Source organism: Pseudonaja textilis, chromosome 1, assembly GCF_049901715.1.
Source record: "Pseudonaja textilis isolate UNSWEBS1 chromosome 1, rPseTex1.2, whole genome shotgun sequence".
NCBI classification, from domain to species: domain Eukaryota; kingdom Metazoa; phylum Chordata; class Lepidosauria; order Squamata; family Elapidae; genus Pseudonaja; species Pseudonaja textilis.
In genome coordinates, this window is record NC_141990.1 from 166,146,013 (window position 1) to 166,171,964 (window position 25,952).

Consider the following 25,952-nt stretch of genomic DNA (forward strand, 5'->3'; position numbering starts at 1 on the left):
TCGTCTCCCGTCGGACTGTGCGCGCCTAGTTGCTAAGCGACCCTCCGCAGCGCCTCAGATTAGCGGGTTTCTGGCCGCGGCTCTTGGTCGATGGCGAAGTTCGTGCTGGCAGGTGAAGAGGAGACCTTCTACATGGCGACTCTTAGTCATCACCACCACCACCACCCGATGGTTGGGGATGATTGAATACTTTTGGGCTAAACTGACGTCGCCTTTTCTTCCTTGAGTTCCTGTTGATTTCATGTTTCTTTGTAGATCGCCCAGACTGATGGGGCGGCTTGCGAATACTATAAATAAGTATCTGCAGCACAGACAGTGCAAGGCGAAAAAGTACTTCAATTGTTATCTAGGACAAAGTAATCCCCCCTTCCATTCAGTCGTGTTCGACTCTCAGAGACTGCCTAGAGTCCCTGCAGCTTTCTTGGCAAGATTTCCGAAGTGGTTTGCCGTTGCCTCCTTTCTAGGGCTGAGAGAGAGAGAGCGACTGGCCCAAAGTCATCCAGTTGGTTTCTGCCTAAGGTGGGACTAGAACTCACTGTCTCCTGATTTCTATATTGATGCCTTAATCACTGTACCAAACTGACTCTTTTATTTTTTACTGTATTTATAAGCCTCCAAGAGACTTGTCAAATTGCAAAGGTAAAACCCAAATCCATAAATAATACAAAGTAAAAGTAATTGACTTGGGGTCCTACCTAAGATAAAGTAATTTACCAAGAGAATGTAATTTAAGCAAACCAAATTCAGGGGTTCAGGTTAAAATCTACTTTGGGTTTGGTGGTAGCATTCCAGGTTGTATGAACCAACTATTGAAATGATTTAACATTCAGTCTGTTGCAGATTATTCAGTAAATCTTGATTAAACAAATCATGGCTTAACAGTATGGACCCAGCGATATCTGCTGGGTCAGAAACATTGTACAATATTTAGGCCTGCTGAACCTGGGCAGCACAATCCATTCAACTGCTACGGGTAGATAGTAGCAAAAGGAGTCATAAACTTTTAAATATTTGTTTCCAATCTTCTGAATTTTTTGCTGCTTAAATAAAGTAGGAGCAATTACATAAACTAACTTTAGCCTGTTTTCTGACTTGTTTTCAGTGTCTTCTAATCAACCAAGGGCTGCAAAATCAAAGTAAAACTAATTCTATCAATTGACTTGAGTGCTATTTTACAAATTATTTCAGTACAATCTACAATAAAGTTATGTATGAATATTGTGCCTGTGAAATAATGTGTTGTTGATGTAGTTTGATTGTCATTACACTGATGTTTTTAATTTTTAATATCAAATTACTTCAACATTACCATGGCTCTATTTTGGTCAAGTTTTCGGATTAGGATGAGGAAGACCCAAGTTCTGATCTACCCTCAGCCAGAAGTTTCTCGTGACTTTGGATCAGTCCTTCTCCTTCAGCCTAACCTCTCCCATTGGGTGGTTACTATGGGGAAAAATAGGAAGAAGCAGGAAAAAAAGGAAGAAGCTACATACTGCCTTGGGCTCTTGAATGAAAGTTGGGATATACAGTAAATTCAATTAAAAAATAACATGTTTATAAATGTGTACAATTCTTATTAACTACTTAATTTCCAGGTAGAGCAGATTGCCCCTACTATGCTAAGGCAGAACTCCTAGCTGACTATCTATGGAAAAATTTGCCGAACTTCAGGATACACAAGATTGTTCAACATCCTGACAACTGGGAGGTAACATTATTTCAGTCTGGTTTGCTAGTGAAGAGATTATCTACTTTTTAAATCTATTAAACATCGGAAGTATCTTTATAGGTAGCAGAAGAGAGAAATGGGATAAATGTACAGTACATAAAAATAGTTATATGGAAACAATGATGAAGAAAGCTAATGAACTCTGCTAACCTTTGAGTTTGATTATTTGTAACATATCAAATATATGATGGTTTAGGAGCATAAATAAAGTTTGGGAAATCTACAATAGCTTTTTATGGCTTTAATAATTGATGGATAAAAATGACGTTGATTATACACCAAAGCTTCATCTATTTTGCTTCAGTTTAAACTGAGATAAATTAAGATTGTTGTTTCTTTAGAAAGAATGGCAGAATCCATATTCATAGATTCTGTTCAGAAATATATTCTTAACTCTAGCCTCTTGTTCTTTATGAATAGAGAATGGATAATTGTAGGAAATGTAAAGATGATTATTTCAACTAGGCTGTTAAAGCCATTTATGGATTTGTACGTATTAGCATTGCATGATATGCTTAATTTGAGGGCATTTATCTTTAGAAGTGGCTTCAGCAGATCTGTAATGAGAATGGCTGGAAACACAAACGCTCCCCAATTATTTGGAGAGAACTGTTGGACCGTGGTGGAAAGGGCCTTCTTCTAGGAGGATTCAATGAATTTCTAGAACATGCTCAGGTAAAATTTTGCATATTGATTTGTTGCGTATTGATTTTTTTGCTAGCTTCTTTTCCTTTCTCATCAATCTGTTTCTATTTGTTTTCAGACTGACCAAATTTCAGTATATGGTATCTTTAACCACACAATGCTTCAGTCAGCTTAATTAAAACTGTTAGGGAATTAGTGAATGGGAATTTAAATATATCAGTAAAATATCTGAATCTCATTGAAGGACATTTGAAACATAATATAAAAAAGGGATAGAATTGTTAAAGTAAATGGAAAAGGATAGTAAACAGGAGGTTCTTTGAAGATTACTGAATCAATTTTGGTAATCAGCAAAATATTTGTAGCAAGTATATAATTGTAAAACACTAGATAAAATAATTTTAAAGAAACTTACCATTCACAAAGATAATTGGTGGTGGAACCCTATATACTGTTAATCTAGACTAATGGGTGATATGTAGTAGATTAGCAAGAGCTTTTGTTTCCCATTTACTTAAAAATAGGAATAAAAGAATATAAAGATGTTGAAATGAAGAAAATTGAGTACAGTGATGACTGGATTTTGAGGAAGTAAACTGCCAATATGGTTGGTGGTAGCAGCTAACCTTGATCAATCTTGAAAAGCTATGCAGAATTAGGACTTGAAAGGGTAACCATCAGAAAATCCAAGAGCTGTAGATTAAACTGGGAAGAAAACAAAACACGTCTGTATTTCCCTTGGTAAAACTGTATGCATGTTGATGGAGTCACTAGATTTTTTGTGGGAACTCTGAAGTGAGTTCAAATCTGGGTTTAAAACAAATCCATAGATCAAGAAATGCTTGTTAAACTCCAAGAATATGTCTTTGCTCTTGACTGTAAGGATCTGGCAAAAATAAAATCTGACAAAATATGCTTCCCATGTCATGTTATTTTACTATTAATGTATAAACTGTTCTTCTTGGACACCTAATGTCATAATTTAAATTGTTCTTCCTATTCTGTTATTATTACTATTTCTATGTTTTTGTAATCAAATGTGTTTTAGTCTTCAGAATTTGAGATAAATTATATTTATTGATGAACCTTTTTGATCTTCAGCAATATTATAACATCACATCAGATATGATGACTGAAGAGATGTTACTAATAGCTAATGAGAACTTGCAGACTTGCATAGAAATTGAAGCAGAAGAGAAAGAACTAAAAAGTCTTATCAACCCCTTGCACATTTGGCTTAATAGGTGAGAAGATGAAAAAGAAACAACAGAGTCTGAAAAACTTTAATTCATTTTTTTAATATAGCAGTTACTGAGTCATATTTGCTGAACTGGAAGCACTTATACCAGTGAGAGCATTCTTTTGTTGTGATTTTAAGATTGCCAAATTGGCATTCAAGAATTTGGATAATTCCTCTTTAGTGTCCAACTGCAGATTGTGACTGTCCATTAGTTATGGGAAAGCAGCAGAATGGTTGTTGCCATCTATCTGACCATGATGCTTAGTTGGCTCAAAATAGGAATCTGTAAATTTTTGCTAACTCCAGGATGTGTTATTGCTATTGAATTGATTTTCTTTTGTTCCATTATTTTTCTGTAATTAAAGAAAATGGGGAAATTCCTAGACATTTATGTTTCTTACATGTTTATATATACCCTGCTAAGGCAAATATACGTTCAACTATGTTATGCTAAACCCATATATGCAAATGTTTGGTGGAGGGGTTAATTTTTGTCAGATCATATAATTAGATTTGGTTACTATCAAAAAGCTAAGCTTGGTTTGCATTTGGATGGAAAATAACCAGGAAATCTAGATTTTAGGCTATGGGTTAGAATGGCAAATTCAAAAAAATTGCTGGAAGAAGGCAATGCAAGCCATTTCCATATTGTTATCAAGAAAACTACATGAAAGCTTGGTTTTATTTGAAAGATTGGATAAAAATCTCCCCAGTTATCTTTCAAAATTTCTCTTTAAAAAGGGAGGGAAGTCTCTGCCAGTGCCAGTGTAGTTGTTCACCTCCATTCCAGATGCTTATGGTAATATGGACTAAACCAGAAGAGCAGCAGCACATGGGTATTAGCTGTATAATATGCAGTTATCCTTTCAATATATACATAGACATGCACGCATGCATGCATATTGTGAGGGATTTGATTGATTAAGGAGGGTTTGGTCTCTCTTTCTTGTCACTTGCTTTGCAAAATTTCACCACTACCATCAACCTGCCCACAATGAACTGAAAAATACATTCTGTGGATACCAAATGCTTCGGAACTAATGGTTTTCCTTATTGCTTTTTTCTTAATCAGAGCATGCAGTCCTGCCTGTTATCATCTGATCCCATTATTAACTAATGGAGAAATATTTGGAATGGAAACTGAGATAAGCCTTCATTTGTTTGACAGAAGTATTTTCAAAGACATTCTTTGGGGTATTGTTATGGAGACTCAAGATTTAGCATCCTCAGTCCTTCGTAGTGTCACTTTACATACTGAACTGGAGGACATTTTCCTTGATGCTGATATTATCATTTTGTTCGATGACATCTTACAGGAAACAATCCCAACACTCGAACACTGTATCCACCAAGTGACTAATCAATGTAAAACATATGGCCCTTTGATAGAGCAGAATGCCAAAAGCAATGTCAAAATTATTGTGATGGGAAAAACCTTTACCAACCTTAAGTCATTAATGCTTATGACATATGCGCCCTCTATAAATCCTAGAAATATTATCACTCTAGCCATGCTATTGGAAAGTGAAGCCAAAACTATGGTAGCAAGAAAAATACAAATGCACCCAGCAGGTATGTAACAGATTGATGCTTAATCATTGAATTAGTTGGGACTGTTTTGTCTCATGTTTAAAAATGTAACAAAGACAAACTATAAATGAAAATTAAAGCGTATGTAGAAGTCCAGAGAGATGACCCAGAAGAGTGTTAGGAAGAGACCTAAACTATTTTCACCTGGTCCTCTCCTGTTGACTCTCTGGGTATAAGATGGAGAAACGGAAAATTGGGAAGACTTGCAATGTTAATGTCACCCTTCCTGGACAGACAGATCAGGAAAGAGATTCCACAAGAAGATTAGAGTCATACTTCATTGAGATAGCCTATAACAAAATCTTGATAATCAGTCCATGTCTCTTCCTCTTACACTCTAGGGGGATGAGAAAAAGCTAGTCTGAGTTTTTTTGTTTGTAAAACCCCTCTTCATATTCCCAGGAAAATTGGAGTCAGGGCCATGGGAATGAAGTGCAGATATGTTGCCCTCCTCCTAGGTCATCCTTTATTCTCTCTAAAGGCATATGGAAGGATCCTAATTCATAAGGTGATAAATGGATTCTAGATATTAATATGATTTCACAAGGCTATACATTTTGAGGGATTGAATATACACAGAAGACAAGTTGTTCAATATTGTGCATGAATGTAAAGGAATTCTGGTGCATTAGGGAAGAGAATGTGAAGGAGTCAAATAAAAGCCACACAACTGATAGCTGTTATTTATGCTGGTGACCATGTCGATTATGTGGCACCTCCAAATTAGAAGAACTATATGGTGGGGAACAATTACTAGGACCATTATTGACTGCTTATGGGTTTGAGGCATTTTAGTGCCAAATAGGGTGCTGGAATAGGTTAATCTTTTGTCTTGTTAGTTTGTTCTTTCAATTTTCCATTGTTGTCTTCAACAGGAATAAAAAACCTCATTGTTTGGGGGAACATCAGTGGCAATAGCTTCGTTGATCTGAGTAAAACAGAGCTATATAGATATGACAGTGCCATCTGGGGCCCACCAAGTTTTTTTCGTCCTTTGTTGGATGTGCTATTTGATCGGTATTCTTTCTGATTTTGTTTTAAAATTGGTATTATGCAGTTCTTGAAACATCATAGAAACAGAAAATATATAAAATGTTTGTGCCATATAAGTGCTTCAGTTCTTAACCTATTTCACATTCCTTTAGTCCAGGGGCGGGCAACTATGGCCCTTTTATGAATTATGGACTTCAACTCCTAGAATTCCTGAGCAAGCCATGCTAGCTCAGGAATTTTGGGAGTTGAAGTCCACAAGTCATAAAGGGGCCACAGTTGCCCACCTCTGCTTTAGTCTCTTTAAAATTCTTTTTTTTTTTTTGGCTCTTCGTTGGAGTCTGAAAAGAAAAGCAGCATTTAATTGAAGGATTTGAAAAATGAGATAATAAAGAATTATGTGCTGTGGAACTGCCAGCCTTTGGCTGTACTGAAGTATATCTGCCTATGCACTATTGTCTTTAACAAATACTGTATATGTCTGAGTCTTTTCAGAATTATCTTAAAATTTCCTACATTTAATTTTCCAACATTTTGTGACTGACATTAAAGTGTTAAGATTGCTGTCTGTCTAAATTTAAAATTGCCTTGTAAAATCAATATTTTTGTTTATGTTCAACACCCAACATGATTAGCAGTAAAAGTATGCAAACATTTTTTTAATATTAGGCATCTTCCTATATCTTTATTTCTACCAACAGAGTTCTAGAACTCTGGGACAAATTAAAATTTCTGTGATATATTTCTTTTCCTAGATATAATGTTGTATTATTTAAAAAATGTCCTGACTGAAAACTTGGTATTTTCCTTTAAAATAAATAAGGTTATTGCATTAAAAAGTAAATAAATGGCCTATTCTGGTAATTAGCAGTTTCATAGGATACGGAATAACAAAGTTGGAAGGAGCCTTGGAGGTCTTTTAGTCCAACCCCGTGCTCAGGCAGGAAACCCTATAATATTTCAGACAAATGGTTGTCCAGCTTTAATCTAATGTTCTTTAAAGTTCTACTTCATGAGTTTTAAGACACATTTTGCCACCAAAATTGTTTCTGAATACTGTTTCCCTGAATTTTTATCTCTTACAGATATCTATATTGTACAGATACGATATCTGTATCTAAGTAGCTTAGAAGTATAATAAAATACATGACAATAAAGTTTCTAAAGTCATAATATTTATTTAACTCCATAATAGCACAATTATTGTGTCTCTAATACCAACATGACTGCCTGAATAATAATGTTTTAACAGCTTTCTAAATATAATAACAAGGTGCATTTTGTTTAAGGATAGCTGTTTCTACAGGAGGAGTGCTCCAGCACAGAAGCTTGTCTCCAGGACCCCTCCTGCTCATTTAAATTTCCTGATTGGCAGTCATCTTGTCAGGAGATTTTTACATTTGTTTTCTATATTATGTTTTTAAAAAGCTGTAATTTCTTGTTAACAGTGAATGGATGCAAATTGAATTTGTGGCTTCACTGAGTTCACTAACTTCTTGGGGAGCTCGTGGTTTGGGAATGGCATCTGCACATACAGTCGCTACTGTGCTGAGATACTGGTACCAAGGATCTCCTCCTGGAGAAATGATCTCCTTGGGAGTAATTAGTGAAGGTAAATGTCCTGAAAAGCTTTTCTGACCCACTTCTTTTGGTGTCACTAAAGCCTTTTTCATGAAAGCTGAATATTTTCAACAATGGATGCCTGTAGGGGGAATAAAAGAAGTCAAGATGGCAGATATGACTGTGTTTTTAAAGCCCTGCACCTGTAAAATGCACAGCCATTTTTGATAATATTACGATAGTGATGATTTTGTGCCTTCGAGTCAGTTATGACTCCTGGAACCTACCTAGTCTAGTTCCTGCAGTTTTCCTACCAAGGGTTTTCAGAAGTGATTTGCCATTGCCTGTTTCCTTAGGGCTGAGCATCCAACTGGCTTTGTGTCCAAGGCAGAACTAGGAGTCACCACCTCTGTAACACTAAACTGGTTTTATCCTGTGATTTTACAGGATCTACTTTAAGCATGAGCCAATTCTCTGAATCTCAATTTAGAAATCTAACTGAAATAGGAATGTTAGGTGTAATCTTCATGAATGTTGCTGTCTTTATACATTGTTTACCTTATTTTAGATAAAAGTAGACATATGCATCTGGCCTACATGCATATTTCATATTTGTTCAATTATGTATAACTTATTTATAATATTTATTACAACAATCAGTCTGTTCCCAACACTTATAATCAGTCGCTATTTTGGAGGAGTATTGTGTGAGCAATACTCAAGAAAAGGATTTTGCTTTGCAATTTGCTTTCCTCAAGCAAAACAAGAACTTGAAGTAATTTAAGAGGGTTTTTTTAATGAACAACTTGGTACAGTCAGAAATAATAATAATTGACTTATTATTGTTATTCTTTTTAACAATCATAATGATGCTCTGTTGGTTTTTTTCCAATTCTACAGACGAATTTCTAACAATTCATGCATTAGTAAGATTTAATACAAAGTTTTATTACTGAATTAATAACATTTCTTTTGATCTGTAAAATACAATACCTTCTAGATCAGGCATGTCAAACTGGTGGCCCATGGGGCAGATGCATTATGCGCAGGCCATGCCCATTCCCAGCTCCACAAAGGCAAAAAATGTTGCAATACATCAAGATACATCACATGATGCGATCGAGTTTGATATCCATGTTGTAGATTATATATCTACTATTGGCCATGTCTAGAAAACATAGATTAAACCTAGGTTCTCTACTCTCTCTATCATAGTACTGGGAGTAATTCTTAGACCAGAGAGGAGTATTTATTGCTAAAAGCCAATTCTAGTCATTCTGTTTTATTTTCTTAGAATCAGAATGGAGGGATGTGCATCATATTTTTGTGATGCGCAAATGGCATAGAAAAAGTATCTATTAATTATGGATTTGTTATTTGTGTATTTTATACTTTTGAAGTCAATTATGTCTATTTCTTAGGTCAATTTGGTCTTCCTGAGGGGATTGTCTATTCGATGCCAGTAAGGTTTGAGAATGGCAGCTGGGAGATCTATACAGAAATAGAAATTAATGAAAAAACTCAATCATATCTTCTGATCCTGGCCTGTGATCTCATTCGGGTAAAATCATATGGTTTATATATATATTCATTTTATCAAATTATTAATATAATTTGTCCTTTTAGTGTGGATAATCTAGATACTTTAGTTTGTCTACAAAGTGAACCTTATCTCAAATCGACTAAGACACAGTCATTTAGAGTCTAGTGTCCAGTTCTTTTATATTATTAAAATTGAAATTAAAGCATTAAAATTAATTTGAAAATTATTAAATTATATTAAAATTATTTTCTATATGGTTTTTAGTTGCTTATTGTGGATAACAGAAACAAGAATCTATACATAATAGGACATGATGCATGAAATAATTGACAGAGCTTATAAATTTATTATGTGAATTCAGAAAGACAAGCTGAAGGTTTTCAAATCATCTATGGTCAATGGCAACATGGTATATCTGTAAAATATTTCTGTGAACATATACATTTGCAAAAATGATTAGAAAAATAATGATTACATTATTCTGTGGAAATTATAATTTCCCTTAAAATCAAATCCACTCTTACGAGATTAATAGGTTGTTAGGAGAAACACATTATTGTTATGTGAGAGATGAAGCAGCTGTATAATAAAAGAAAAGTTTTTCTTAATAAAAAATCTTCTTAATAAAGTCATTATAAGTGTTATTATAAATCGCCTCCAATTGATACAGTTTTTTTCTATTCAGGAAAAACAAGTTGCTTTAGGTGAAGTAGCAGAACTGAATCCACAGAGAAGAGGTAAATATCAGTAGCAAGTTATTAGTACTCAAACAGTACATGGAATGGAACGGAACGGAATAGAATATAGAACAGACTAGTATAGAATTCTTCATTGGCCAAGTGTGATTGGATATCAAGGAATTTATCTCTAATTCTCTAAATCACAGTGTACATATAAAACAAATTTAAAAATAAATATTCTATTACCAAATTTTTAAACTGAATAAAAGTGATGAAATAAACATTTTTACATTTTAGCTGTGGTAGAATAAAGCATCTATTACTAGATTACTGGACAGTCCAATTGTTGTGGAGTATGGAATGTAAACAATCTGCTTATATAGTGAAGTGCCCTGTGGACTTAACCTTTTTTTCATTGTTGCTGTTATTATTACTACTATTTTCTCAGTGGTAGTTTGCTTAAAGTTATGAAGTTGATGGAATATGAGGGAAGGAAGAGTTAAAAATTATTTCTGGTGGAGTTTTCAAAACAATTATTTAAAAAATACTGAAAATTTAGTGTCCTTGCTGATAAATACTTTGTATTTTATCCATTGATTGACATTGTTTACCAGTTTGGCAGTTTCCGTGCTCCAAATATTTGAATGAAATCAGAAAGTTATTCACTACAGAGGAGAAGATGTTAGAAATGAACCTTCCTTTTTTTGCTGCTTCCTCTCAGACTAGAGTGGTGTAGGAGTTTATTTAGACTCATAGTTAAGGCCTCAAGACCTTCCCACATACAATTGATTATCAGTAGTTATCACTACTGACTACCATAGGAGTACAAAACATGCTGCCTTTGAGCTTCATAAATCCGGATTGAGCGAGGCACTCTACATACCTTCCCCACTCCACCCCATCCTTCCCCCAGCAGTTTTTCTTCTTCTTATGCTCACTTGCTGCTATATTTCCTACCTACCTATTCTCAACCATATTTTCTTCCATCTCTCTACTCTTTCTTCCTCATGCTTCTCTATGTTCTAGTTCTTCACAGCCTCCCTGTAATGCCTTTCTTCAACTCTTGCCCATTTCTTCCTAATCCACTCATTCTCCTCCATTTTCTCCATGCTACCTGTTTTTTCTCAGTTCTAAAAGATAGACAGTCATTTTGGGCATTAATAGAAAATGTTCTCACTGAACACTCCTTTTACAAAGAAGAAAAAGCAGAAAAGGCTACATTTTAATTTCTTTCAGAATAATAGGAAAACATCATCCTTCCTTTTCTCATAACAAAACAAAAACAGTGCAAATTCTTAGTGTTGATGCCTTGTCATAGCACTGTGCTGGAGCATATTTTCCTGTAAAGAAATAATTCGCTACAGTTTTCTGTTTTTCTTTTTTTACATAAGTGGGATCTCTACATGATTGAGATAAACTAAGATATAAAATATACACAAGCATGTCAGGGCTGTGGGAAAGAAAAAAAATTCTCACAGGTGTTGTCAACACAAGGTGTTGTCTTAGTTTATTGCGAAAAAGGCCACAGACTTCATTGCCTTTGGTAGTGAATTGAAAAACTAAATTCAGATTGGTCAGATGGCAGGGCAAGGAAAGGGGAAACACAATGGTTAAATGAAAAATAATGTCTTCACTTAACTTTAATTTAAATAGAAATATTTTAATAAGTGAAACAGGGAATACCTGTATATGCTTCTCCACATAGTCATGTACTTAACAGAATAACAGAGTTGGAATAGAGGTCTTCTAGTCCACTCCCCTGCTCAAGCATTTAAACAAATGATATAGGGTCTTAAAATCTCTTCTTAAAAACCTCTAGTGATGGAGCACTAGCTCCACTGTTCTACTGTTTAATTCTTTTAACTGTCAGAAAATTCTACCAACAATAACAAACTTCTCAAAGTCATCATGAAAAAACTTTAAACTTCATAGTCTCTACAGCTATGTACTGACAGTATTTTCCACCTCTTTATTTAAGTAAAACGGATGTCCCTATAAACATTCGTTCAATTTTGGGGAAAAGTGGAAGTCATATGATTCTAAGCCTGTATTGTATGGGGATGTTGTAAGACTGTGCAATCACTTCTTGGGTTGCTTGTAGTGTATTGTTGTGTTACGTCATAACAACCCTTTTGTGCTCCTGAACTGTGCTTAATCATTGTTCCAAAATGCTGAGTGTTGCAATCTAGTGCCATGAAGTAGTGTTAGGTTCAAAAAAATCCAAGTCATGCAGAATCATTGGATATGAAATAAGTGGCAAATAAATTTCATAAATTAAAAAAAATATCTGCATCCCCAAATTTATAACAATAAATTCACTTGCCCAAGTCTAGCCTTTGACTTTTTGTTGTATAGTAGGTGAAACCTTTTGATGATATTACATGGGCAGACACTTCATTTTTGGCTCATAAAAATGATTCCATGTTTTGTCAACTATCACCAAACTATAAACAATGTCCTTACCTTCATTTGCATAGCCTGGCAATAGTTGCTTGTACATTTCAGCTCTTGAAGATTTCATTTCTATCATGACATGCAACAAACCCATGTTGTAGAAACCTTCCAATATTGAAGAATATCAATAATATGATTCAAATGTTCCAGTGAAATTTCAAACTTGATCATTGAATTGTCCTTAATTCATTAGTCTTTGTCACATAGAATTTGCTGATTGATATTATGGGTTATCATGCAGTTTATTCTTGTTCACATAAATCAACTTTTCCAGTTCACAGTCTTAACATTTTTTGCCCAATGATGCACAGTACATACATCAATATAGTTATCATAATTTGCATTCAGTAGTGAATTTCAATTGGAAGGATTCCTTCAGCAGCGAACAATTCAATGTTGCTTAAGGTACACTAACAAGTAGTCACTTCAGGCTTCCATTTCATGAACAATAGCAACATGATGTTTTCTGACAGCCATTTGAAGTGAGAAAAAGATGCTAAAGAACAAGTCAGAGCTTCTAGCATGTCCATATGCCTTCTGTTGGGGACATAGAGCATTGGAGGAGGGATTAATTCCATTCAACCATCATTAATTTTAATATTTTTAAATATCAAGAGCAGCTGTGATATTCTACCGGTTCTGCCGAGCAATTAGCGCCGATGAGCAGCGGCGACTGAACCAGTTCTCTCCGATGCTCTGCTGTTGGGCCCACCTGTCCACCCAGGCTCCCATACTAACCTTTATGCCCTGCTTTTGGAGCGCAGCTGCTTTGCACGGCAAGCAGTTTGTCACACGGCAGCTGCTGAAGTGACAGGGCAGGTGAGTCAAAAAGCCTCTGCGCCTGTGCAAAGTGTGTGCATGCGCACAAAGCACGGCCACCAGGCCACGCCCACCGAACGGGTGGTAAAAATATTTGAAACGCAGCACTGATCAAGAATGTTATGCCAGCTGCTTCATCTGATATTGTCCTGCTTGAAATAAGAGTTTGTTCCTTAGCTTTGTGTTTATTCTTTTTGCAGCTATGTTCCTGAACTGGAGAGTTTGACAATTTGTTTCTGTGGAAAAAAAATAGAAATAAATAAAATAGCTCTGCTACCTTTGGATTTAGCCCTTGACATTTTGAATTTATACATCCCTAATTTACAATATAAATCTATAGATGTCAATACAAATCAAATTTCATGGAGCTAACTTCCAGACACATGGAATATATATATGGAATATATAACAATATATAACTTCAAACAGTAATAACAATAACATTTTAACTAGCTTATTATTTTCTTTGTATCCTGCCAGACTTCAAAATATAGACATGACAACTCAGTTTGTTATGGCCAATCAACAATGTGTTTTATTTTTCTATTTATAGAATATGTATAGTTTAATGGACAACACAAATATTGTTTCTTACAGATATCCATGCAATATATCGTGATGTAGCAGAAGAAGAGGAAGAATTTGAAGTGAACAATGGTAAGGCAAAGAAATGTTTTAATATAATTAAAAATGGCAATTAAAATACTTATTATCATTCCCAAAACATTCCTTTATTTTTACAGATTTTTTTTTAAATACCAAAAATACTAATAGTACAATATATAAAATACCTCAGACTAAACCAAGATCATTTTTTAAAAGAGGGAGAATGTTAAATGTTAATTTGGAACATGTACATGGAGTTTGTATGTGTATTTCCTGGCCTGTAGCAAACGACCAAGTCCTGAACTGGAGAATTGACTCCCCCATCGCCTTATTCAGTATTTTTGTCCACACTAAATTTTGGATATGCAAATGTACAGAACGTATTAGGAGACAATGTAAATACAAAGTCTTCAAATCACACTCCTGATGATTTCATGGACCAGACATATAATTTTATTCTCAGCATTAGGAAATGATTTGCCATTATCTTCTTCCCTGAAGTTTTTTTTCCTTGTTCCTTGTTGTAGGTTTAACCTACAAACCTGGGATTTCCTCATGATCTTGTCTACTAATAACTAGGTTTGAACTTGCTTAGTGTTTTTTTAATCAGCAGATTCAGTTAGGCAGTTGATAAATGATTGTCAAATTTGATTAAATTGTAAGAGATTTTTCAGGACTTTTTATTGTATTAATTTGGGAGCATGCATATGGTGCATAACAGCAGTATCACTAATATTATTATATTTATTTGATACATTTTTCATAAAAACTGTCAAAAATAAGAACTAGAGAATAAATGACATCACACATATTATGACTTTCTATAAATTTATACAGTATTATCTTCAGGAGATTTCCAGTTCTGTGGATCAGAATATTTCAAAATGTATTTTCCAGATATATAGGCGTGCTTATACTGGTTCCACTTAAATGGTTTAAAATGATTGATAAGTTAGTGATGAAACTTTTAACAAAATACCAAGGAACTCCTTGTTAAAGATATGTTTTATGTTGACAATAGCTTCAATTGTTCTGATTTTTAAACATCATTAGGCTTGTTAATCGTGTATTGAAATGGAAACATTGAATACCTACCATTGTGTTCCTATTTAGTACTCTTGCAATCCTGGCAGGTTATTGGTTCTAATTGGAGAAGGGATTTAGTTCCTATTTTAGCAGAAAAGAAGTTGGGTATATTTTGGCCTTAAAAATTAAGTGATTTTTCCTCTCATTAGAAATTGACACTGTCAGGTTCTGATGTAATGTGAGGGAAAAAACCCCCAAAACACAGTTCTGAATTGTAATTTTTTATCTCCCTCATAAACACCGGCACGAACTGACATCCATCAATTGGAAATTCAAAGTCAGGACTAACCATCCAGTAACTGTCCCAGCCTTTTAAATTGTTCCCTAACTCTATCCATACACCCATGCGCATGCCCCACCCTCCATTCTTCCCCAAGCAGAGTCAGTAGACATTAAGCAGTGAGGCCAGCAGAGTTCCATCGCCAGCCAAACTCAGTGCACATGCGCGCAAGCATCCGCTTTTGTTTCAGCGGCGTGGCCACCCAACAGCTGTTCGGTGTTGATGTCAGCAGGTCTGGTGTGGGCTCAGCAGTCCAGTGGGTTTAGCGTCACTGTGGCTGTGTCGTTCTCAGGTCCCTGCGGGAAAGGCAATCCCAGCTTGTCTGTTCCCTGCCGGAATGGCAGCCCTGGGCCGCCAGCCACACCAGGGCTGACATTGAAGCAATTCATATTTTAAAATGGCTAATAAACTTTCCTGCTTTTGTTGTTGAAAACCTGGGCTCATAATATAATTGTTCCCTTATTAACTATGTAATTATTAAATTTATACACTGCCCATCTCACTATTGAGAGCAAAGTTATACTCTTCTATAAATGTATTATAGTCAATGATCAGTAACAATGATATTTTCAAAACTTCTAAGATTTTACAAAATTACTTTACACTGGATGGCAGTGCATATTGTACTGATGAAATACTTGTTTGGTACATTGTTTGGCTCCATTTCCCTCATTTCCTCTGAAAACCAGGGGTCTTGGATGTGCCTTGTTTAACTATGGTGATTGAGAGTGGAATCTCCATGGTTAAGCAATGTGTTCATAAAGGCCCAGATCACGTGACCATGCTGCTTAGCAACAGCAGTTTACAGCAATCCCCGGTCACCATCACTGAGGACCATCAGCATTGGATTTTTTTTCTTCTTTTTTTTTCTTGTCTCACTATTTTTTTTATAAAATAGGTTTTGTTTCTTTTTTGTAAATGTATAGTGTAAAAACTAGTGATTTAATAATTTAGTTATATAGTTATGTTGCTTTTTAGCTTATATATAAAATTACCTAACCAATACTAAGATCTTTTTTTATTAAACATAAAAAATTCAATATCTACATAAACAGTGTGTTGTCTGGGTATAATTAATCTTGAAAAATGTCACCCCCAGAGCACCCCCCAAAGCAATTGATCCAGGCTGCACAGGAACACAAGGTTGTGCCACCCACATGACCCGCAGGAACCCTCCCCACCCACTCACTCCTTACCCAGCAAACTTGCCTGCTAAGTTGTTATTTTTCCTTTTTTTTCCCCCGACCATCAGCTGTTCTGCTGTGTCAGGAGATTTAGGTTAGCTAGAAAGCAAGAAATCATTGGATTTCTTGCTTTCTAGCTAAATTTTAGATCTTTGCCTCTGCTTTTAAGCCTTCCTTAGGACTTCCTTCGGCTCTGATTTTTCAGTCCTTCCTTAGGACTGAAACAGTGCAGGCTCAGCTAGCTGATGGCAGAAACACGGATCTCTAAGGGAATCTGATTCTATGAGCAACTCAATCTTCCTGCCTGCTTTGCCTGATTTTGGGTAAAAGTTGCTCTTTATATATATATGTATGTATGTATGTATGTATGTATGTATGTATGTATGTATGGCATTCGGCTTTGTTCGGGTATTTTCCCACGTCATAGTAGTTGTGCTTTTAAACTACCCGAACAAAGCCAAATGTCATACATGTAAGTACCCGCAAAAACTTAAGAATATATATATATATTTGTTTTCTGAGGTTCTTGCGGGTATTTGTATGTGGATCTTTGGTTGTTCGGGTTTTCTCCCGCGTAAGATTCGAAGTATCTAGGCAACGTTTCGATGAAGTCTCATTCACCATCTTCAGGCTTCTGTCTCCGGCTCTGTGCTTCTCAGAGTGATGTGAGATTGCAGCTGCTTCTTCCTTTTAACTGCTAGTGGGGGTGGGACTTGATTGGGTGGGGGCTTGGCTGTGTTCTGATTGGGTGGGGGTGTGTTCTCATTGGTAGGGGGTTTGGCTGTGTTCTGATTGGTTGGGGGGTTAGCCGTGTTTTGATTGGTTGGAGGCGTGTTCTGTTCAGGTGGGGGCTTGGTTGTGCTCAGGTTAGTCTTAGTTGCTAGGGGATTTGAGTTGGTGAGCTGTGATCTTGCTGTTTGGCTTCGAGTTCGTGGTCGTGCTGCATCTTCATAGTGGGTGTCGGTTTGCTTCATGTATGGCTCGGAGGGGTTTGAAGTGGGTAGTGATGCAGCTGCAGTGCAGCTTCTGGTCCATGGTCGTGTCTCATCTTCTGAGTGGGTGTGAGTCTGTTTTCTACATGGAAGTGTGGTGGTGGCATCTTGTGTGGCTCTCATGGGTGTGGGTCTGGTGTGCTTCTTCATGTTATCTACATCTACATCTACATCACCGCTATCTACATGCACTCTCACACCACCACCCAGCACAGATCAATTCCGTAGCCAAGACACTCATCTCCAGAACAAAATGCTTAGCCGATGAACAACACCAAAAAACCGAACTACACACTCTCACCAACGTACTTACAGCCAATGGATTCCAAAGAAAGAAGATTACCCACCTAATCCAAAAAGAAACCCCAACCAAAATCCAAGACAGAGAACAAGAAAACGGCAAAGCCCTCCTCCCATATATAAAAGGCACTACAGACAAAATCAGCAAGATCCTCCAAAAACACAACATCAAAACAGCATTCTGCACAAACAGAAAAATATCCACCATCCTAAGAAACCCCAAAGACAAAATCGAATTAGAAAACCAAGGAGTATACGAAATCCCCTGCACTGCCTGCCCTACCACATACATTGGACAAACTAACAGAAGAATAAGTGCACGCATTGAAGAACATAAGAACTCAATCAAAAAAGAAGAAACGACCTCTTCCCTGGTCCAACACCTCAAAGCCACAGGACATGAAATTGATTTTAAAAATACCAGAACTATCGCCAAAACCGAACACTTCAACAGCAGAATAATCAGAGAAGCCATAGAGATAGAAAAACGCCCACACAGCATGAACAAACGAGATGACACCTCCCGCCTTCCAGCCATTTGGAAACCCGCCCTCATGAACAGACGAGTACCTAACATGAAGAACCTCAGAAAACATATATACATACATACATACACACACATATATATACATACACACACACACACACACACATATATATATATATTCAATATTTATATATATGGTGTGTTGTGAGTTAATTTTGTGAGTTTGCTTGCAAGCAAATTTTATGTGACAGACTCAGATAGCCTATGGCAGAAACACAGATCTCTAAGTGAATCTGTGATTCTGTGAGCAACTCAATCTGTCTGCCTACTTTGCGTGATTTTGGATAAAAGTTGCTCTTTTTTTAATAAAAATATTCAACATTTATATAAATATTTATAATATTTACATGCAACCCATGCCCAGCTAGTCACATGACCACCAGGCCCCACCCACAAATTAGGCCACGCCCACAGAACCAGTTAGTGGGATTTAAAATTATGAGTTTGGTGGTCCCTGAGGTCCAAAAGGTTGGCAACTCCTGTTCTAGCATATTCAGGATGATTCTCGTGTTATTTTTGATTTGTCTCTTAGATAAAAATTCATTCTGATCCAAGTGTATAAATTCAATAATATTTTAGTCTCTCTGCTATTATTGAGGCATATATATTTATAGTCTACATTTAGCAGTGGTATGAGCCTATAGTTTTTAATCTGCGTTAAATTTGAGTCTTCTTTTGCTATCAGAGTGATATTTGCTTCCATCTAAGTATTTGATAGCTTCTAATAATACTTCATTATAGATTTCCAAAATTGATGTTTTTAAAATGTGTCTAAGATCTTTTTAAGTAATGTTAATAGTAATGCCTTAAATTTTTATTTTATAATCATTACAAATTGGTATACATTGATGAAGGGGGAAAACCTGTATAGTGCTTGATAGATTTTTTTATATCCATCTTTCACTCTTGAAATTGCAATGCTGAAAAACACTTGTGAGATTTGTTGATCTTTGATTTTGGTTCTTTTAGAACCCAGAGCTTCCTTAATTGACCAAGACAGAGCATTGGAAAGTGAAGATCAAACTATTGCTGAAGGTAAATCTGTTTCTACATGCTTTCCCCCACCCCCACCCCCCCAAAATTAGTTTGTGCTAATCAAGGCAGATAAATAACAAGTAGGAAAAAGGAATTCATTTCTCTGTGGCTGAATTCCAGGCAAATAATTACACTATCACACCACTTTTCGTCCCTTTTGGTTGGGAGAGTTAGTAGTTGGCTGACTATTATAACTGGAAAAAAGCAGTGAGTTTAAGTCAAGTTTGCTAACTGTGGCTAATCTAGAGAACTGACCCTATAGAAAAGCATTTCCTTCTAGGTAGTTGAGGAGATATACTGTATGTATAATGTAATAAATGATCTATTACTTAGTTTGCAAGGATGAAATTGTAAAGGTAAAATAAATTAACTCTAATGTTGAACATTAAGAAGCTGCCAGGAGAGCCTCGTAATTCTTTTTTAATATTATTTTATTTTTAGTATACATCCATATTATGTGTGAACAGTGTTGATTCTGAGATCATTCATATTAATCCAATTTACCACAATATTAATATTCTTTATCACAATTAGATGTAAGTGATCCTTTTTATATTATTTAAACCTACATTAAGAAAAAGATGCCTAACATCTATAAAGCTTTAATCTTTCTTTTTTTTGTTCCATAAAGGAAAAGAAAATCGAATAAACCTACATTAAGAAAAAAATGCCTAACCTCTATTAACCTTTAATCTTTCTTTTTTTTTTTGTTCCATTAAAAAAAAAAGGAATTTCCCCTATCTAGTTTATTTCTGCTTGTCCAACTTACAATCAAGCTTCCTTAATATTTAGAAAGTAATGATTTCTATCCATCGTCTGTTGCTCTTGTTATTGCTTCAATTCTTATTTGTTTTTTACCCATTTTCCACACTCGTCATCTTTATCTTCATCTATATCTTTTTTATATAATCTAAAGATTTATCCCATTACATTCTTAAAGCCAATCCACAATCCAATATTCAATGCTTTTTTTAAAAAAAAACACCCTCTTATTTCTTCCTTATTCCAGTTTTTTCCAGGGCTGAATCAATAGTTCAGAGTGCCCAATAATCACAAAAGTTACTCTTTTTTTAAAAAATAAAGTTTTATTTCAGTTTTAACAAAACATAACAAATAAAACATCTTATTTGAGTACAGCGAGATTCCAGGTTATCACATTTCCATACAGACACAATTTCATATGCATATTCATCTTATGTATTCAACTTCATATCTTATCACTCTTTTTCCAGCTTCTCACTATTTCTCCCTTTACTTCTCTTAATTTTCTTTTATAGTTATCTCATTTTCTTATTCAATTGGTATTTCTTTTGCCTAAATTTCTATATCGTTTTATTCATTATACTTATACTTTCGTCTGTCTTGTTTACAATTTCATATACTCTCTTCCAACATTATTGAAAAGCAAAGTTCCCCCGATGATTGCCAATTAGAGTGCAACACCTTTGAATCTTATAATTATTATCATATGAAATCTCATTAAACATTAAATTTGTGCATTCTAAAGTTATAACATTCAAATTTCTAATATCTATTTTATATCATGTAACTCCCATCATTCAGATTCTGCTTGGTACTTCCCCTTGAAAATGCAAAAAAAAATTATAAGAAAATAGCAAATATATATATATATATATATGAAAATTAATAAGCAAGATAATTATTCAAATTCATTCTAGTACTGGTATGGATTCCCTTATAAATCTTTCACATTTCTTTTCAATATTTTATCAATCTTTAGAAACAATTACGTTTCCCTCCCTTCTTTATTATTACATTAATTATAAATAAGCATACCATTACATAACAATACAATTTTTATCTCATTAATTATTTACTTATTTAATTTCTAGCTCATTACTATATTCTACTGTCACAATATCTTTTGTACCTTTGCAGAATTCTCACTTTTAACTTAGCTTAACCGTTATCTCTGTGTTTTCTAGATGAACCAATACCTTTAATCCTAGTACGTTTCTCTTTTTTCTTTATTTCCTGCTTTTGTCCCTCATAAGTTCTTTCTCTTTCTGTCTTCCTCACCTTTTTCTCATCCCTTTTTTTTATATCCTTCTCTCTCTAATTTTCCCTTCTGTATTTTTCTTTTCTGCTTCTCCTTACTGTTATACTTCTTAGTCAAACTATTTTTCTTTTTGTCTGTTCTCAAACTTTTAACTCCATTTCCCCTTTTTTCCCCCTTTTTACCTCACATTACATTGTTTGATCATTGAAAATGGCTTCTTCTTTGTCCTGCTCTTCTTGCTCCTTTTGCTTTTCATAGTTCAGGATCTCCATTTCCAAAAATTGAAATATGAAGCCAAAGGATCCTCTTCCCACTTCTGCATCTTCTTTCTCTTTTTAAACTCATTTTTAATTCCTCCAGGAATGACACCGTTTTAAACACTTTTAAACAACCACCCGATTGACTTTAAGTAACAAAAAAAAAGAAAAGCCAATGCCAAAAACTTTTTTTAAAAAAAATCACCAAATAATCCCAGACTCTTCCTTCTTGTTTCTTTTTTTTACTGTTCCTTTCCGTGAGTTACTATATCTTTAAGTAAGATTTCAATTACAGTGTATCCTTGGGAGTCTTTTCAAAGTTTCACTGTTAATCTCCTTTGTTTTTCCAGGTGGCACTCTGTTATTTCATTATTCCAAGTTCCACCCTTTTCCCTCCACTCTTCTCCTTTTTAGGGCTTTAAAATGACCCCCCCCAAATCTTTATTCTCCTTTTGACACTTAGATTCCAGCTTAAAGTTGTCTATTAGTGTCAAAGTAGAGTAGCACAAATTTCTTATTTAAATCTTCTTTTTAACACTCCATGCCATAATTGTCAATATAAAAGTAGGAAAAGGGATTTTTAACCTCCTTTTCTTTCTCCTTCGCCACTTAAAAAACTTCTTTCAGAAGTATCCCTCTAAGATTCAGGGTACCTTGCTTAGATGTTCTCTGTATTTAGCCCGATCTGTCCTGCTTTCCTCTTTGTACTCCTCCTGCACAATCTTATCCAGTCGGGTTCTTCTTTGAGGTGGCCATTTCTGACCACTCCTGTAACCGCCTTCGGGAAAGGGAGTTTAGACCAGCCAAGGAGGAGAGATGCGGCCCCCCTCCACTTGGCTAGCAATCTCCCCCCTCTTCACCACCTCTACGGGGTGGCTTCAGCCCCAGATCCAAAGGATCGGGGCACTCCAGTGGCCATGATCAAAACTGCCCATGATTTCGGATTTTTGGTCCGTCACCGAAAAAACCCAAACCAGAAGTCACAAAAGTTACTCTTTTGACCGTCCTTTCCCCCCCAAGATCATTACTTTGGGGATAACTTTTAGGTAGAAATCAAGCTTAATCTCACCCAGTCACACACTGTTCTTCTACTCACTCCTGCTCTATCTTCGTTGCTTCAGTTCTCCCAGCTGGGTGGCTGCCATGATGGCCGCCACTGCTCCATGCCTTCGGGTTAGAGGGTTTTTTCTGCATCAAGCAGGATAATTGCTGCTCTCTGCAACCTCCAGAGCAACCCTCTTTCCTTGACCTCCCCTCCAGGATGGTTTCAGCCCTGTTCAGAGCCCTCCGATGGGAGTATTCAGCGCAGGATCACGGAGCTGTGATTCCTGCTACTGATACTGCAGTGACGTCAACCAGAAGTTCTCTAGGAGAGCCTCATCTTTTGTGTAGCTTTATTAAACTATACTGTCTCCAGTTCATTCAGTGTTCGTTTATTACAGTTACTCACAAATGAGTTCCAAGTACACTCATGTGAGGCCCCTTGATTATTAGCATTAGTAAAGTAGCATTAGAAACAGTATTAAAACACATACACACACACACACATACAAACACACATTCTTGAAGTAAAAATAAGATGAACACCTTATAGATGAGCATGTATAACTAGCAGTTCTGTCAGTTTCAGAAATGGAAGATCCTGATGAATTAAATGAGTCCAAAAATGTTGAAGAAGAAAACACTGAAGTTGAAGATGATTAAGAAGCTAAATGCAAAATGATTCTTTAATGTGTAATGAAAGTTATATTGCTTCATTAGTGAGTGTAGAAAAACTGTATGTTGTACTTCAAGAAATATAATGTAAAGAAGAAACACTGTTTTACTTTATCAAATTTCATTTGCAATTTAAAGTTATTTTGATATTTACTGATGCATCTCCTCAAAGCTTTTGAATTTTGACTTCCACTGAGTTAAGCATTCAATTAGAATGTTAGTCCTAATTTTTACTGAATTGTATTTTCAATTTTTATATCAAACAAAACTATAAAGCTGGCAAAATGTGAATATGCAAAAATAAAAGAAAATGTGCCTAACCTAAACATCTTAAATTATATGACTTGAATGAACTGTGTAAAATATATTTGATATGAATTGAGATATGAGGAGGACACAACTGAATCTGATTTTAAGGCAAACCATGACCAGTCGTAACAATCAAACCACCAGTGGCCTAGCTTAATTTGCAAACAAGGTTTAGGCTTTATCTATCTGGTTTTTTTCTCCTAGAATAAGAAAAATAAGAACAAATTATGATTTTGTTCTCTGGTTTCTTCTTAAGTGAATGGAGCCTGAGTCCTGGGAGTGCATATCACATTAACATTGGCTGCCTAAACTAGGGATGGTTTAATTGTTTCCTGCGTAGAATAGAATTTGGTTTAGATATTCTGTAAGGTCCCTTCCAATTCAAGTATTCTGTGATTTTATTGCTTTGGATAATCCAATATCTGCACCTCTATTTCTCACTAAGCTAACCTTATGGATTTGTTTGATGTGTGAATTCAATTTGTGTTCGTTCTGTTAAATAAAGTGAAGAACACTCATGTATGCATTTATGGGCTTATGCTGAAATACTTCTCCTTGGAATGTTTCTCAATATATTCCTGCAGACATTAGAACAACACTATGGAATCTGTGGCCATCCAGATGTTAATGGACAGTAGTTATAGTAAATGAGACTCCTGGGATTTATAGTACTACAATATCTATAAAGTCGTAACTAACATTCCCGTGTGCATGTAATTTTGGTGTGTTACCACACAAATTGAAAAGCATCCTTTTGTCCATGGTTATTTAAGTGAGCAGGATAGTGATGCAAGATAAATTGTGAGAAAATGTGGCCGAAGATATACAGTTTAGATGTATATTTGGTTTTCTTTTCTTTAATATGGACTATAATTTTTTCTTTTTTTAGAAGGCATTTTGTACATAGAGAAAATGTACACTTGTGCATGGTTGCACAGGGATCCATAAAATAAGATAACTCTTCAGTTGGAATAGTACTAAATCAAGTATCCTACTGAAAAAGCAAGAACAGTAAAACACGTTAGCTTCTTATTTATTTTTATTCTACAGCTTGTGATACTTCATCAGTAATGGTTTATTTTAAGTAGAGATTCAATGTGTGCAGAGTGAATAAAATTAATAATTTATCCTGTATACAATTGAAAGCATTCCTGAATGAATTGATTCCTACAACTTAACAATAATAGATTTAGTGCCGGAAACACTGCTTTTTCATTCTGTATGTAATGGAGTATGTAGCTATATAAAAATATAAGCCTTTTTTCTTTTATTATGTGTGTTAAATATATTAGCTTTAGCCAAATTCATGTGGTAAATGAGTCAGAATATTTGGATTAACAAGCTTAGGCCTATTTTATTGTAATAACATAAAGTGAAAAGTAATGTTCTAAGCTGGAAAAGGCTTATAAATTCAAGGTGTGTTAAAACTGTTTGAAAGTGTGTTAATTTCAAAACTACCCTGCTATGGGCAGGCTTATATTCCATCTGCAATGCTATCTAAAATCAATTTCACCTCCAATCTAGCCTGTACCTCTTCAGCATTCCAAGTGAAGACTTCAGACTTTTCCAATCTGACTGTCAGCCCCTGTTCTATAATGTTGTATTTAAACCTAATAAAATACTAAGATACTATGGCTTTGGGATTTTTTTCCATAACAGTAATTAACTATTTCTTATATTTGAAATGTCTTAATATGCTGTAATTCAGTGAACATAGAAACATTATGTGGTTGGAGATAATTATAACAGTGCAAGCAATGTATCAATGAAGGCTTTCCTAGCCAGCATCAATCCAGTGGTGATGAGCTTCCAGGCTAATAGGGCACATTCTAATTATTTGATATGTTGTTTTGTCAGCAACCGTGGCTGAGACCTACAGACGTGAAAGTGATCTGCTCTATAGTGTACTACTTAGCAGTTCACAGGCAACTGAGCCAGAACGGACTGACCTGTTGTGTTTCTAACTGAATTAATTTCTAATTAGCCCACACCATTGGAATTCTGGAAAGCTAGTTTCTGAGTGGTTCTTCATCCAGGTGAATTTGGAAGAAATTCCAAAGGCTAATTTTTTAGTTTCTGTCTTTGAATCTTGCTGATGTCTATTATTTTTCAGTGACTGCTGAATGACAGTGATTCAAGTGAGATTGCTATATGGTGTTTGTTAATTAAGGGCTGTTTTATTTTAGCATGACATGAAGTTGAAAACAAAACATTTGTTAATGTTCAGACTGTATTTCTTCTTGTTAGTTTATAAATCTCAATAGCTTTTGTTTGGAGTTGTGCATGCTGATTTGATATGATTGTTAGTACTTGTCTGTCTTTAAACTGATTTTGTGCCCATTATGTAGCAGTGTTCAGTTACTTTGGGCT

At 35.3% G+C, this 25,952-nt stretch overlaps 1 protein-coding gene across 3 annotated transcripts; it reads left to right on the forward strand.

Moving 5' to 3' along the window:
- Position 1: 1 nt before the first annotated feature.
- MDH1B (malate dehydrogenase 1B) lies at positions 2-25,214 on the forward strand. Of its 3 annotated transcripts, none has more exons than XM_087919671.1 (12): positions 2-112; positions 1,596-1,708; positions 2,270-2,404; positions 3,476-3,618; positions 4,687-5,186; positions 6,080-6,221; positions 7,643-7,806; positions 9,176-9,315; positions 9,983-10,034; positions 13,848-13,907; positions 19,215-19,280; positions 23,182-25,214. In XM_087919671.1, the coding sequence occupies exons 1-12, from the start codon at positions 91-93 to the stop codon at positions 23,259-23,261; spliced, it is 1,617 nt and encodes a 538-aa protein (XP_087775797.1). In that variant the 5' UTR covers positions 2-90; the 3' UTR covers positions 23,262-25,214. The 3 variants fall into 3 exon arrangements, with proteins under 3 accessions (XP_087775797.1, XP_026563583.1, XP_087775798.1); XM_026707798.2 differs by having other exon boundaries at positions 23,188-25,214; XM_087919672.1 differs by having other exon boundaries at positions 44-519.
- The last annotated feature ends 738 nt before the right edge of the window (positions 25,215-25,952 follow it).